The 16,482-nt window shown below is 39.9% G+C and overlaps 1 protein-coding gene across 1 annotated transcript in view; it reads left to right on the forward strand.

Annotated features, from left to right (window-relative positions):
• Positions 1-13,959, forward strand: part of bcr (BCR activator of RhoGEF and GTPase) — a 159,258-nt gene extending 145,299 nt beyond the window's left edge. Inside the window, exons 17-23 of the mRNA XM_036588600.1 lie at positions 13-72; positions 1,911-2,020; positions 6,973-7,112; positions 9,129-9,263; positions 10,805-10,910; positions 12,601-12,763; positions 13,561-13,959. Of these exons, the coding sequence (XP_036444493.1) occupies positions 13-72; positions 1,911-2,020; positions 6,973-7,112; positions 9,129-9,263; positions 10,805-10,910; positions 12,601-12,763; positions 13,561-13,650 (804 nt within the window). The 3' untranslated portion in view covers positions 13,651-13,959. The remainder of the gene's footprint in view (positions 1-12; positions 73-1,910; positions 2,021-6,972; positions 7,113-9,128; positions 9,264-10,804; positions 10,911-12,600; positions 12,764-13,560) is intronic.
• The last annotated feature ends 2,523 nt before the right edge of the window (positions 13,960-16,482 follow it).

Genomic DNA, 16,482 nt, shown 5'->3' on the forward strand with positions numbered 1-16,482 from the left:
TCTGTCCCTCAGCTGGACCCTCAGATGCTTCAGGGTAAAGACTGGCAGAGAACGGTCATTCCCATGAATGGGGTGAGTATTGGTTGGGTTGGTACAGTCTGTAGTGCTGGGCCAGATATTGTTTATACTATTATCTTTTACCCTTTATTAGTCCCACAACGGGGAAATTCACCTCCGCACTTAACCCATCCGTGAAACATCCACATACACACTAGTGAATGCACACACTAGGGGCAAATGAGCACACTTGCCCAGAGCGGTGGGCAGCCTTATCCACAGGGAGCAGTTGGGGGGTTAGGTGCCTCAAACTGGAGACCTTCCGGTCACAAGGCTGATTCCCTAACCTCCAGCCCGCGACTGCCCAACTCTTCCTTCCTTCCTTCCCTCCCTCCCTCCCCTCCTTCCTTCCTTTTTTCCTTCCTTCCCTCCCTCCCTCCCTCCCTCCCTCTCTCCCTCACTCCTTCCTTCCCTCCTTCCCTCCTTCCTTCCCTCTTTCCTTCCTTCCTTTCTTCCTTCCTTCCCTCCTTCTTTCCTTACCTCCCTCCCTTCCTTCCTTCCTTCCTTCCCTTCCTCCCTCCCTCCTTCTCTCCTTCCTTCCTTCCTATCTTTCTTTCTTTCTTTCTTTCTTTCTTTCTTTCTTTCTTTCTTTCTTTCTTTCTTTCTTTCTTTCTCTCACTCAGGCATTCATTCATTCATGCCATGATGTTGACTGACAGGGATATTGATATTCAGTTTTTGTGATATTTTAACTGATATATTTGATAGATATTAAGAGTTCTGGCCATGATATAAATTACAATGCTCATGAAATAAATTACAGTTGTCCCTGTTCCCATGTTTAGTCATGCTGTCTAGTACCCAACAACTACAGTGTCATTTACTATCTGCTTCAGATTGTTTATAAAGTACTGTTTAACATTAAGAAAACATTGTTTAAAATTAAGTACAGTTAAAAAGAAAAACTCTCCCACTTTTTGGAAACGGGATTGACTGGTTCACTTTAAGTTACAGTGCTCTAGTAAAGGTAGTACAGAGTACTCTACAGTACTCTATAAAGAGTCATTTTAAGAGATGACAACAAGTTTGCTCAGTGTCAGGTTTGTAAGACGTTCTTTCAGCATGGATTAGCAGAATTCAGGAAGCATGGCTTTGTTAACTTTATAAACCTTTTAAGGCAGAAAAAAGTGTCTGTTTCTGCTGTTTAATCCACTCCTCACTGTTAATAACGTTATTTATAAATGCTGTTGTTTCATTTATTTGATATGTAAAGATTGTGAACTGACGAAGCCCAAAAATCATCAATTTTTATTTTATTTTTGTTACAAACAACCTTTTAGAGGTAAGTGGTTCAATTCCCTATCCAGTCAGGACTGCCACTGCTTTACCAATAAGAGGCAAGAGTTTGACTGCTGTTACATTTGCAAGTGGCTTCTGACAAAGTTGTCCACTAAACATGCGAATATACAGAAAAGTCCAAGTGTGAACTTTATAAGGTAAAACTGTTTTCTTTATAAAGCATAATTTGTGGTCAAAACTAATTAATCACAGTGAGGAGGCGTCTAGTGATTCCCCCCCCCCTTACTGAGTATGATATTCTACACCTGGCCATTACTACCTTTCTTCCCCAGAAGACTTTTTCCCTGATTTTCTGCCATTAATATGCTGCGAATGAGCAACAGTTCTCCCCACAAGGGTCCACACTGCAGACTTGCCTGACAACACGTTATGACATCTGTGACAGGTTGAAACCCTGAAGCCTGAGTCATTTTCTATTTTAAGCCTGCGCTCAGCACACTGGCTTCTATATCTCATTATAGAACAAGGACCAAGCAAGATGTGATTTAATTCATTTTATTTAATTGCCATATACTGATGGTCTGTCCATCAATGTTGCATTGTTTGTCATGCAGATTGAGGTGAAGCTGTCCATGAAGTTCACCAGCAGGGAATTCAGCTTGAAGAGAATGCCCTCATGTAAACAAGCGGGCGTGTTTGGAGTGAAGATCTCCACAGTGACCAAGTAAGTAAATGCATTCACTTTTTGTTTATTCGGCTACGGTGATGTCTGCATTTAAATCTATTGGAAATCCATCAGTAGTGAGGTTGGAAATTGTGGAGAGGTCAGACGAGTCATCCTTCGCTTGATTCTCCACAAGTGGGCGAGTGCATGTGCAGCGTACACCAGGAAAACACTACAGGCCTGAGTGCTTGACCCCTACAGTGTGGTGGCTCTGTTTTGTTGTAGGGGCCATTTTACTAACATGATTTGGGTCCAGTTGTCCCCTTTAGAGGGAGGGATCACTCAAAATAAATACAAAGTTATTCTGATTGATCTCTATCACTTATCCTATAATGATTTACATCCTGATGGGGTCACTTGAAGAGCATGAAAATGATGTAAATCATATGCTATGGCAACCACAGTCACCAGATTTCAACCCAGTTAAACACAGTACTCTCCACCACCATCACTGAAACATCGTTTGAGGCCGGGGTCGGCAACTCAACTGTTAAGAAGAGCCATTTTGTCCTTTCAACAAAAATCAAACCACCCTGGGAGCCACAACATTTTATGGCCATCTTATCATCTTGGTTGTAAACATGTCTCAGTATGTGTTTATGTACTGGTATAGACTAAAAATATAGTATAAATGAAAACGCAGACTTACTTTGCTCTGCTTTAAGCTTTAGCTCAGCTACAGCTGCTTTTCTCACATCTCCAGCAGGAAACTTTTCCACAAAAGCAGAATAGTTTCTCTCAACATTCGATGTTTTACGAGGCTGAAGTCGCTTCTCATTCGCCAGCTTCTTGTTTGAATTTTCCCGTTCCACCTTAAATGGTGCCTGAGGGAGGGAATTCGAACGAGAAGCGACTTCAGCTTCGCAACTTTTTAGTGTTTGACAGTTTCTCGTTGCAGATTAAACGTATCAGGAAACCAGCTGGAGTGATTGTAAATGCAAATAAGTCCGTTTGTCACCAAATTATCGATGTTCACCTTAAATCTCTGTGCCTTTGCGCTGTCTGTGGTGCTATGGTGACCAGCAGTCTGTGCGCCAGTCTTCAGGATCAAAGGGGGAATTAGCAGTTCTACATTAACTCCAGCATTTAAGATCATTTATTGTTAAACTGTGTTGAACGATCAGCAGAGCTTTATTTTACTGTAAAGGAGGATTATTTTATTTTCACCTACAAATCTAATTCTGCTGTGGAGCCACAGCAGGGCAGGGAAAGAGTCGCATGCAGCCTGTATGTGGGTGGTCAGAAGCTGTAGAGGAGCAGATAGAGATCAGTAGCTTGTTGGGGCCTGTTTGGACACGTTCGCGTTTGTACATGCATTCTTACATGCATTTGTGTGGGGGTGTGTAGGACCAGGTGGCCAGTGCTTAGTGACCCAAGTGAATGTGACAGGCTAATCTGAAAGACAGCAAAGCCCAAGAACAAGAGCCCCTGAGCCCTCTTAATCCTATCACCACTCCCGTGGCTCTACAAACCCACAATAACCCCACAAACAAGGCCAGGACACAATCTCACACTCATAAGGGGCAAGAAGCTCCCAGAGCCACCCCCCCCCCACCCTTTCTGCTACAGCTCACCTGATTAATGAGGGGGTTGATAATTAACTGATAAAAAATAATGAGCTTTATGTGGATAGTATCTTTCATACATGTAATGTAGTGTTTCACAAAGGGTTAAAACATGATTTTCTAAGTGTAAATAAGTTAAAACACCTCTACAGAGAACTTCTGCACATTCAAATGCACTATTACTGTTTACTGAATTTAACATATGGGGAAAAAATTATTAGAAATTAAAGGCACATTTTATATTTTATGTTTTTGTTTTTTTTTCTTTGCAGAAAAATGTCACATTTAAGGGTGTTCTCTGTAGAGGATGTGTTAATAAATAAAAAGTAAAAAATAAATGATAAAGAAATTTAATAAAACATTTTTTGAATTACACATTTTTGTTTGTTTTCTAAGTAAAACTAAGTTGACGTACTTTACGGACAGCACACTTAAATATGACATTTTTCTGCAAAAAAATGTAAAAACAAAATTAAAAACTTTTTAAAGTTTTTTTCATTGTGTATTTTCGCCTATAAAAAAAATGTAATTTCACCAGGGCTGTTCAAACGTTTGTATACGAAACTTTCAATATAATATTAAATAAAAAAAGAAAACAATAAAATAAGAAATTTAATATAATTAAATTATAATTAAATTATAATACTATAATTTAATTTAATAATATAATACTAATAATACTATTAATAGAAAGCAAAATAAACAATAACAAAGATAATATGAGAAATTATTTTTCTAAAGTTAAAAATAAATCAAAAATTATGGAAGCGTAATATAATGCATAATATAATATTAGCAATATAGAAACTCTTCTTCAATATACTTGATATTATCTGATATAATCATCACGAGAAATAATATCATGATATGCTTTTCTGAGAGTATGATGGGCGTGGTCAGTACTTCTAGAACAAATGCATTGTAAAAAAAGACTTAGGCCAATATAGAGCTGCTATATGCAAAAATATCACTGTACTCAGAGTTTCCTCTCTAAATGAGGCACTGATGTTCTGATGGAGCGTTTTATTCATTCCAAATTGTTGCACAAACCTCAGAAAATCTAAATATCATGATACATATTGTGTGTCGTGAAAATGCCTTGCATTTTTATGTATGTTTACAGTGTGATCCAGCCTAACTCTCCTTCACTTGCTCTGGTAGAAGATGTGTTATGTATACTTACTTTTATAAATAACTGGAAAAACAAATGAGATTTGACCAAGACTGAAGCTGACAGTTACAAAACATAAGTAAAGGAGAAACAACAAGACAGCAGAGACAGAAAAGAGAGAGATCGCAAAGGTGAGATGCTAAAAAGGAGGGAAATAAGAGGGAGAACTGCTGTTTTTAGAGAAACTGCCAAATTCTCCATTTCTCCACGCCATTTTTTCAGTCTGTGCTGATTGACACTAATAAAGATCGCCAGTAATGAGCTGCCTAATAGGTTTAAGGGCAGAAGCAATTAAGACTGTACACAACAAAGCACTAATAACACCCACACAATACTCTTAGACAGAGCGCGCTGCAGAGGAAGAACAGCTGATGCTCGAGGCAGCAACTCTGACTATACAGCTGTTCCCTGTATGATGTAACAGCAGCACAACCATACAGTGATATAATTGAATTTAATTGAACTTTGCCCTATAATGCAGTTTCATGTAAAGCTTTATATGGATGTTGATCTGTAGATGCTTGGCAGGTGCTAAACTTGCTACTTGCATGACTTGACCTGTCCCTCCATCTAACCCTAAGCTACAACCAAAAATCTAATCTTAAACCTGGTTCTAAACCCTTTTGAGAATCGATTGAGGTTTGCTTTATTAATAATTCAAGCATCTGTAGATCATTTAAAGAAGACTATTCATATAAAATGGGACCCAGGCGCTGGAATCGAAGCTTAATTTGTGCCGGAATAAGTCTGGTCTGACTCCAGCACCTCCCAGATTGGGTCCAGCACCTATTTAGTGGATCCGACATCTCGTTTCCATATTAAATACATTCATGTAACAATCTGTAGAGATTTATCAAGAAAAATTATAAATATATTCTATAAGCAAATCAGAATATTGCCATATCTCCAAAATGGTAACTTTATAACAGTAGGCAGAGTCATTTTGGAGTGATTTACTGTTGATCCATTTGTCGTGAAAGTTTCACACAATGTAAAGGACAGTTGCCATATTCAAAAGATGTAGACCACCTCCTTGTTTTTACGCTCATTGTCCATTTTATCAGCTCCACTTACTATATAGGGGCACTTTGTAGTTCTACAGTTACAGACTGTAGTCCAACTGTTTCTCTGCATACTTTGTTAGCCCCCTTTTACCCTGTTCTTCAATGGTAAGGACCCCCATGGACCCTCACAGAGCAGGTACTATTTGGGTGGTGAATCATTCTCAGCACTGCAGTAACACTGACGTGGTGGTGGTGTGTTAGTGTGTGTTGTGCTGGTCTGAGTGGATCAGACAGAGCAGTGCTGCTGGAGTTTTTACACACCTCAGTGTCACTGCTGGACTGAGAATAGTCCACCAACCAAAAATATCCAGCCAACAGCGTCCTGTGGGCAGCGTCCTGTGACCACTGATGAAGGACTAGAGGATGACCAACACAAACTGTGCAGCAGCAGATGAGCTATCGTCTCTGACTTTACATCTACAAGGTGGACTGACAAGGTAGGAGTGTCTAATAGAGTGGACAGTGAGTGGACACAGTGTTTAAAAACTCCAGCAGCACTGCTGTGTCTGATCCACTCAGACCAGCACAACACACACTAACACACCACCACCACGTCAGTGTTACTGCAGTGCTGAGAATGATCCACCACCCAAATAGTACCTGCTCTGTGAGGGTCCATGGGGGTCCTGACCACTGAAGACAGGGTAAAAGGGGGCTAACAAAGTATGCAGAGAAACAGATGGACTACAGTCTGTAACTGTAGAACTACAATTACAATTACAATTACAATAATTCTCAAAAAAGCTCTGTGACGCTGAGCTAAAGCTCTGGTTTCTGGCATTGATTAATAATACTGACTTGTGATGTTATATACTTAAGAGCTTTATTAACCCCTTAAGAAGCCATGAGTCCTGAGCCCGAAGTCTTATTACACACTTCTATAACCTAAGAATAGCTCCATTAATTTGCATTGAAGTTCCTGTAATTACTGAATAATAAGCTTTAGTATGAAATAAACCTGGAATGTTAAGGTGTCAATCAATGCCAGTCTTTAGATCCAGCACTAAGGGGCGATCCATCATCACCCAGTGTTCCTGGACCAATTAATTTACAAATGAAGCCCTAGTTGGACTGACTTGCTCAGTGCTGATGTAGACGACTGGCGCTTTCACCAGTTCATGTTGTGAACTGAATTTTTTGTTTTTTGTTCAGACGCGAGCGCTCGAAGGTGCCCTACATCGTCAGGCAGTGTCTGGAGGAGATCGAGAGGAGAGGAATGGAGGAGGTCGGCATCTACCGCGTCTCTGGAGTGGCTACGGACATCCAGGCCCTCAAAAACGCCTTCGACACCAGTGAGTTATTATGCAATGTTTTACCTTTTACCTTGTTGCTTCTGTTATTTCGCTATACTGTTTAGTCAAGTCACTTTTTTTACTCAGCACATTTCAGAGACAGCAAGTGTCGGCTAAAGTGAAAATAAAGTCAGATTCATTCACGGCCGTGAGACTGCAGCTTGAGACTTAGCAGCTAAGCATGAACATTGATATGCAAAAGTTAACACAGCCTCTACAGAGAACACAGTTAAATATAAATATAATATGAAATATTTCTACACATTGTAGTGCACAATTTCTACTGATTTAGTTTAACATATTGGAAAAAATAAAAGATAAAATATGAAATGAGCCATAACTTTTGCACCACTCTTTTCCAATATGTTAAATTTAGCAAATAAACAGTAAGAAGTGTGTTTTCTGTAGAGGATTCAGTCTTTAATTTTCACTCAGAAAATAAATAACATGTAATTTGACCAGGGGTGCCTGAAATTTTGCATACCTACAAGAGCAAAAGGAATTTAAATAGAAAGAGAACAGAGATTTAGGTTGCTTGGGGCTTTAAATGTAATTACATGATTAATCACATAATTACATAAGGAATTCTGCTTATATTTGATTTGTATTGTGTATAGACATGTTCGGGTCTGCACCCACGACCTCTAATGTCAAGAAATAACGTCAAAAATGTAAAGGATGTTTTTTCTTCGTAACAAGACTGTACACACAACAATAGCTTTTCATCAAATTCAAATCATAATGAAATGTCTGCTTACAAACACAAAAGGTGCAGTGTGTAAGATTTAGTGGCATCTAGTGGTGGAATTGCAGATTGCAACCAACTGAATACCTTTAACTCACCCCTCCCTTCCCCAGCATGTAGTAGATCCTACAGTGGCCGTCAGGTTTTCACCGTCCTTTGCTTTTTCTTGCACTAAATAATGCGTATGATCCTCCATTGGTCAAAATTTGGGTTCTCAAAATTCTCATAAAACAAACTGGTTAGTCAGCAATCAAAAAACCTGCAGCAACCACTGATTCTTCTTCTTTCTAAGTGGTGTTACAGCGCTACCAAATTCAAGATGTCGCTTCAATGTAAAAATGAAAAAGGCGCCCTCTAGAGTCAGTGTTTGGTTTGTCCATTTAGGCTATTGTAGAAACATGGCAGCGTATCATCGCAGTCTCTATTGAAAGAGAACCCGCTCCCTAGGTGGATATGAGGGGCTCATTCTAGGCTGAGGAGAACCCAATGATTCATAATTACAGGTGATTATACACTAATGAAAACATGAATTTATTCCAAAAAAGTTGGGACGGTTTCAAGATTTGATATGTTGTCTTAGTACTATTTTCAATTAAGTATAGGGTTTAAATTATTTGCACATCATTGCATTTTGTTTTTATTTACATTTTGCACAGCATCCCCTCTTGTTTTGGAAATGGGGTTGTATATTATATTCCATTCCTGCTAACAGAGTCCCCTAATTCTTACACACTGCACCTTTAAACCAAGCTTGTGAAAAGGCTCTGGAAGACAGAGCCTACTGTGTTTTTACTGAAAGGCATTAAATACCTGTTCTTTTTTCCTTCTCTTTGTTCAGTGCTGAGTATTCACACCAGAACACTAATTATCAGGAGTCTTTCAAAGTCGTACTTAATGCTTCTGTTGCTCTTTATTCCCCTTTAGGCTCTGTGGTTTGGCCGTACAGAATGGTGGTACATGTTATGGTTTGATATGAGAATAACCTGAACATGAAGTGCTGTTCTTAACCAGCATTGTCTTCTACTCTAACTTGAATGTCCTCTACTTGAACGTCCATCGTAATGCAGTGTGTGTGATGTAGCGTTTGCTGCGCTTTTAAAGTGTGAGCATCAAATATGCTGAGTGTAGAGTTTATTGAAAACAGAATGTTTCATTGAAAGTGGCAGAAATGAAGAGAACTGACTGGCTGATTCCCTTCCTGTACTGTAATTAGATCTCTCTCTCTCTCTCTCTCTCTCTCTCTCTCTCTCTCTCTCTCCCCCCACCCACAGATAATAAGGATGTGTCGGTAATGATGAGTGAGATGGATGTGAATGCTATCGCCGGGACACTGAAGCTCTACTTCCGCGAGCTTCCGGAGCCTCTGTTCACCGATGAGCTGTATCCTAATTTTACTGGAGGCATCGGTCAGTTGCTGGACTTGCAGACACACTTCACCTACATTACCTACAGACACAAAACAAATGTACTGCGTACATAATCTCCCCAGACCAAAATATATATATATCATATCCACAGTTTCTTGTCTAGTACTTAGGTTAAACATCCAGTTGCATTAAAGGAGAATTCCAAAAATTTTTAAAAAGCCTGAATAATTAAACTATATATAGACAAAAACAATTAGAGTTGTTTGATGTGAAATGGAGAAATTTACTGACTGAGATTTCTTTACAGTGGGGGTTATGGGAAACAGGGGCTATGATATGTACAGTACAAATATGGCTACTTTGTCCAAGACCACCAGTGAACCTTCATGTGTCTTCTGAGCTTTTATATGGAAAGTTTATGATGATAAAATAGTGATGCATTCACGAAATATCGTTTGGGTACTACTTTGCCTCACAGTACCTTACATAGAAGCCCAGCACCCCAACAACTGCAATATTTTATGATAGTCTTGAGATACAATTTTGGCTCAAGGCTCATGGATTGATGGTGGAGTAGTACATGTAGGGTTTGTAAGATGTGGTAAAGCAAATTAGTAACTAAAGGATGCTTATTTTTTCAAAAGTACCGCTATTTTGACATGATCAACATTGCATATAAAAACTAAAGGCACGTGTGGGTTCAGTGGTCATTTTTGGTAGCTAATAAAATGGCAGTATTTGCTTTGTAGACATCTTGACCTGTGGTTCCTGTCACCTCCACTGTAAAGAGAAGTTGCTAAGTTTGTTTACAATGAAACATTTAACATCAATTTGCTCAGAATTATATTTTAACGAATGAGTTATGCAAAAGTTTTGAAAAATCAGTAGAATCCTCCTTTAATGACCATGCCAATCCTGTCAGGTAAGGATTAAACCAGTTTCTGAAGATTGTACATTTTAGTCCACTGTTCTACTAACTTTGTGTTTTGTGTCTGTGTAGAGCACAACATTGACATTCCCACATTCCAGGATGACAACTGTAGGGTGTCTGTATATAACTGATTTAACAGACATGATGGGACACTGGGACAGTTTGACTGACCAGCAAAATCACCAGAACTCAATTCCTAATCTAAATTGGGAAGCAGGTGAAATGCTGGAATGTGCCCACAGTCCATTAAAGAGTGGACTAAAATGGCCAGGAATCTCAGACTGCTTTAATCTTTACCTGACAGCATTGGTGCTGTTATTAAGGCACTGGACACGCAACCAAGTATTAGAAAATAATTAATTTTTTGTCCAGTATACAGTGTAAGCACCTTTTATTTACACACCATGTATTATTGGTACACAGATGGAACAGCAAAGAACCTTTAGTGTCAGCACATTTACACTTAATACCGTTAAATAATGATAAACAACTAAGAAATGTTGTGATGTAGATGTTTTGTTGTAAATGTAATGTCATTTTTTTATTTTGTCAATGTAAAAATCTACTTATTACATTGTAAGAAGTGTTAAACTCACATCTTTTTGGAGTGTCAGAGTGTTTATTCAAACAGCTGTTCATCTCTGTGCAGCCCTTTCAGACAGTGTGGCTAAAGAGAGTTGCATGCTGAACCTGCTGCTGTCTCTACCTGAGCCCAACCTGGTCACTTTCCTCTTCTTACTGGATCACCTGAAGAGGTGAGAACTCTCATGACTCCACTTGCTGTTCACTTCACTTCTTAGGGAAGAAATGTTTGCCATTTTGTCATCAAGCTGACACTGTGCATACATTCTCCAAACAGACTCAGTTTTACAAAATTAGAGCTGGGACTGAAAAAACAAAATTGAAAACTGAAAATTCAGTGATTCTCTCGTGAGGCAGTGAAACTTGTGCTGTTTGTTGAACCAGTGTCTGCGTCTTATTGAACTGGCTAAAAGAAAAATAATAACTATATCACCATTACTGTTCAATGAATTAAGTTCTTTTTAACCTGGGCCTTCATTCCATGTTCTCAGTGTTAAATAAAAAGTGCATCGGACTTCATACTCTCATCTTGCATTTGATGTAGTATGAAAACTTTGTTAAAGTTTTAAAACATAATCACTTACCAGTCCGTTCAATCCATGTATGGCAATTAAGCTACAAATAGAGCCCTTGTTTTCTTGTCATGAGGACAAGAGTATTAAAGCAGTAAGCCACTTGAGGCTGTGTGTTACTGCAGTTTTATCACTGGAAGGGTGTTTTTAGGCACAACGCCAAGAGGAAAGCCTAAAACACCCTTCCCTGTGATGAAATTGCTGTAATGCATGGCCTCAAGTGGCTTATTGCTTTAATAAAACAACAGCCAACATAAAATATGATAAAATACACATTTTTCAGTAAATAATTTAAGTTATGATTAATAATAATTGACATAAACAAGTATTACGCCAAAAAAAGTAGTTCCTTTAGAGTGCGGTTTCGTTGCCAAGCAACCATGGACCACTGAATGAGGAGAAGAACGTTTGGTCACCCAGCGCTGATTATTGCGGTCGTTTCATGAAGTTTTTCAATTTTTTGTCGTATAACAGTGAACATATGATAACACAGCACTGTTCAGTGCAAGAAACTTTCACTTTAGAAGTACTTTTTGGTCACCAAATTATGACCGCAAATCTTATTTAGCACCAGTCCAGCGGCGGCCCTCTTCTCGTGCTGGGGCTCAATCTAAAATGGCTCCCTGCTCCCTACATAGTGCACTACATAGGAATTTAAATACTGGATCCTGCAGCCCAACGGTGTAAGATCTACCTATTCAGTCTACAGTTTACAGTTTACTCTGCCCACTGTCACTGAACTTAAAAGGAGTGTTTCAGTCCAGACTGCTTTTTGAATGAGACCTAGTACAGGGCAGCCAATGAGAACAGACATCGTTTACATATTACATCAGTTTTACATTTACATCAGTTTTACAGGTACAGTAACTAAAAAGTCTGATTAATTCTAAGGTTGGAATGTGAATAGTGATCATTTAAAAATGAATGATGGTACATAAAACCACACAAAAGGGGGAAAAATGAAAATACAGTAAAAATGTAGGATATTGACCCTTTAAACTGTAATTAAACACAAAAAAATGCTTCTGAAAGTGTTTTCCTCGTGTGTCTCCAGGTGTCATTCATTCATGTAAGTAAATAAAGTAATACTAGAACTAGTTTCTGATAATGAATCAGCAAACATGGTGCTTAAAATGGAAATAAAAAAGAGACAAATTCTATTTATTATCATTGATAATTATGGATAAATCAGTGATTTGAAACATTTTGAGTGACTCACTACTTCATCGCTCCTTCACACTCCTTTTCTCTCTGCCTCCCTCGTTCTGTCTTCTCCCCCTCGTTCTCTCAGGGTCGCGGAAAAGGAAGGCGTCAACAAGATGTCTCTTCACAACCTGGCCACCGTGTTTGGGCCGACCCTGCTGCGCCCAGCGGAGAAAGACAGCAAAATTCCTACCAACCCCACGCAGCCCATCACCATGGGCGACAGCTGGTCATTGGAGGTCATGTCACAGGTACTGTCAGAGCTGGACGCGACATTTGGTGACTTTTTTTTAGAGCAGCCTCGCTCGGGCTATACAGAAACGAGGGGAGAGGGTCCACACGGCCTCCCTCTGAGTCACATGTCAGATTAAGCTGTTGTGCAGGGTTGCCAGCTCTCATGGATTTCTTACATGAGTCTCACGCCGTGCAAAGGAATCTCGAGTTAGTGAATCGCCAACAAACAAACTTGCACTGCAGCTGTTTTATGTTCTTTCTGCATGATGCACTGATGAAGGACTAGAGGATGACCAACACAAACTGTGCAGCTGTTTGTGCGTCTCTGACTTTACATCTACAAGGTGGACTGATAAGGTAGGAGTGTCTAACAGAGTGGACAGTGAGTGGACACAGTGTTTAAAAACTCCAGCAGCACTGCTGTGTCTGATCCACTCGCACCAGCACAACACACGCTAACACACCACCACCACATCAGTGTTACTGCAGTGCTGAGAATGATCCACCACCCAAATAGTACCTGCTCTGTGAAGGTCCATGGGGGTCCTGACCACTGAAGAACAGGGTAAAAGGGCGCTAACAAAGTATGCAGAGAAACAGATGGACTACAGTCTGTAACTGTAGAACTACAAAGTGCACCTATATAGTAAGTGGAGCTGATAAAATGGACAATGAGTGTAGAAACAAGGAGGTGGTCAGAATGTTATGCCTGATCGGTGTATGCACTCACTCACATTCTGGACTACATTTATTGTCTAATATTTCTGCTCCTCATGCATTTTTTCTCTCTTTTTGTTTTTATTTTACGCTTTAGGTGCAAGTGTTGTTGTACTTCCTGCAGCTGGAGACCATTCCCACACCAGACAGCAAGAGACAGAGCATCCTCTTTTCCACGGAGGTGTAGACTGGGGGGGGGGTCCAGAAGCCTCTCCGACAACTCTTCACCCACTGCACCCTGGATTGAGGGAAGAGGGAGAACCCTGCTGGACAGTAGCAGGAATGATTGGGCTCTCTCTTTTGTTCTCCTTACCGGTCACTAGAGGGCACTGCCGCCATGGATGACAATACTAACTCTCTCTCCAGTGTATCCTGACGCAGCTTAGTGTTTTTCTGAACGTTAGTCCTCTGCTCTGCCCCTTCGCTCTTCGGTCAGGAACTGCGTAGACTGTGGGCTTAAGGCCAGTGCTGTATCCTCGTATCCCTTATCCCTTACACAAGCCTTCACTCGGTCGTGGACTGCCTCTCTCCGAGTCTACTGCCCCCACACGGCTCGTTTCTTTTTCTTTTATTGTTTTTCCCGTGCTGTGTCTCCGCCACCCCTCCCGCTGCTAGGTGCTTACAGCACTGTGCTGTGTCTCTGCTGCTGCAGTTCTATAGTGCTCCATGGGTCCATGTTGATTTCCAGTGGTGGTCATTGCAGCTAAAGATGAAGGAGGCTTGCTTAAATCCAGCTCTTAGGGCTTTTTCCGGTCATTCAGTTCAAAATAGGACATATATATATAAGTTACAAACCGCATACTTGACTCCATCTGTTGTCAGTGTTGAAGTGGTGACAGCTAAATCATACAAAGCCTCATCCAAGCAATACTGAAGCAGCCGCTGTAAGGATGATGTGACGAGAGCAGCAAACGTCTGGTCACTTTGCAGCTGGTGTGCAATGGTCAGTGGGAACACTTAGCTTCTTAAAGAGTAAAGAGCATTTGCTTACACTGCTCAGATATAGGAAAAGGAACGCTGAAATATTTAGCCATGCTTTCTGAGTCTCTCTGGTTTATTTTTGATTGTAGTGCAGCTGTTCTGATTCGGTTGGTCATGATTTTCGTCCCTCATGGCTCTTATAAGCAATAGTTCACCATGTTTTTTGCGTTCGGTTTCATTTCTGTTCCAGTGGGTGTTTTTTTGTGTCCTGCCAACACGTTTTTGTATTTTAGGGCGTCTTGCATAAACATGTATGTACATAATTTTTTAAAAAGTCTATTTCTTTGGTGATTTCATAATTTTTTTTTTTTAAATAGAATAATTCTCATTGAAATTACTATGATTATTTATTTTTGGGACATTAATAAGGCTGTCTTGTGCATTTATTTGATATTGGCTTCATCCTTCCTAGTCATGAAGTGTCTAGTAACCTGAGACTGGAGCGACCTTTCACCTACTTTCAGTGTTCGGTTTGATGCTAACTATGATAATCTTGTCAGTGTAGCCTAGAGAACAGTGTCCTCTCCCTCAAAGTCCACAAGAGGATCCATCCAGTGAAGGACACAGTGTGCCTTAAAGGGGAATTCTAAGTTTTCAGTTTTAAATTTTAATTTTTAAGTGGTTAAGATTAAGTTGCACACAAAGTGATGCAGTGCTTTGTTGTGAACTGATTCATTTTAGCTAGGCTTACCGTGTAGAGTGGTGGTGATAGGAACCAGACATCTGAAGAGTTTAATGCCTTTAAAAGTTATTAGACAAAATACAGTAGGAATACCTTGCCTGGTGCCTGAGACATTGTTTTACGATAGTTTTGAGAAAACATTTTTTGGAAATCCATAAATGGCAGAAAGGAGCATGCAGAATAATCCCTAAAGAATATTTATTTATTCCAATTTTACCACTATTTGGCCAGTATCAGGATATAAAAACACAGACAGGTGTAGATTCACTGGCTGTATTTGTGTTGTAGACATTGTGACGCCTGGTTCCTATCACCACCACTGTAAAGAAATCAGTCAGTGCATTTCTCCTCAATGAACCGTTTCACATCAAACCTCTCTGAATGACTTTGTTTGCATCTCAACCTCAGACTAGCACCAAAATTTTAAAAAATGGGTGGAATTCCACTTTAAAGCGCTCGCACTGGTTTAAACCTGCATGAAGAAGAGTTTGTAGGACAGCTTTGCTGTAAAACTGTCAATCATTCATGTCTTTTGTGTCCAGCACCTCTCTGCAGACCGCAGCCTCGGCACAGACCTGTGCAGCAGAGTCCATACTGACGTGTAGAAGCCCCGGCAATGTGTTCGTCCTGTTTTCTTCTTTTTTTAGTACTATACTACAGTGCCTCTCTGTCTTTGTGTAAGAAGTTACAGTATGTGTCTAACTCTATATATAGCAGACAGTACGCTTTTCTTAAATGTCGTGTCATGACCAAAAGTGAGGACGGCACTCGTTTTTGCCCCCTGGTTTCCTTCAGGTTGCTTTGAAGAGACACATTACGCAGCAGCCATTTTCTGCTGTGCCAACTAGCGCCCCCTGTCTGTACTCTGTATTCATAGCAGTCAAGTTTTGATCATACAGGTGAAAATCGATGCTCTTAATTTTTTGTTATTTCTAATTAAGGAACTTAATTATGCTTTAGTTACTTTATTTAACATGCAGGCATGTTTATTGATTAAAATATGTTGTTTTGTTTTGATATAAGTTTTGTTTATCTGTTTGATTTCTTGCTACTGCACAGAAGGCCGTGTCATGTTTGCAAGTAGGGACGTGTTGGCTGAGACAGAAGTGACAGGGCTTTGTGTTTTACTGTAAAGTACCTGCCTGGGTACAGTAAAGGTGCATTCACATTGTTGTCTGAATCATCTGTCTCTTGGTTTGTATTATTGTCTTGAGGGACATTTTTGACTGCTGTTCTGTTTCGTTCACTTAATGAAGACCACCTGTCGGTTTTTTACTCCCATCCTACATCCATACGTTCATGTTCTGTTCTGTTATGGGATGATTGGAAAATGTATGGCTGTATACAGAGGTGTAC

This window comes from Colossoma macropomum, unplaced genomic scaffold (assembly GCF_904425465.1).
Source record: "Colossoma macropomum unplaced genomic scaffold, Colossoma_macropomum, whole genome shotgun sequence".
NCBI classification, from domain to species: domain Eukaryota; kingdom Metazoa; phylum Chordata; class Actinopteri; order Characiformes; family Serrasalmidae; genus Colossoma; species Colossoma macropomum.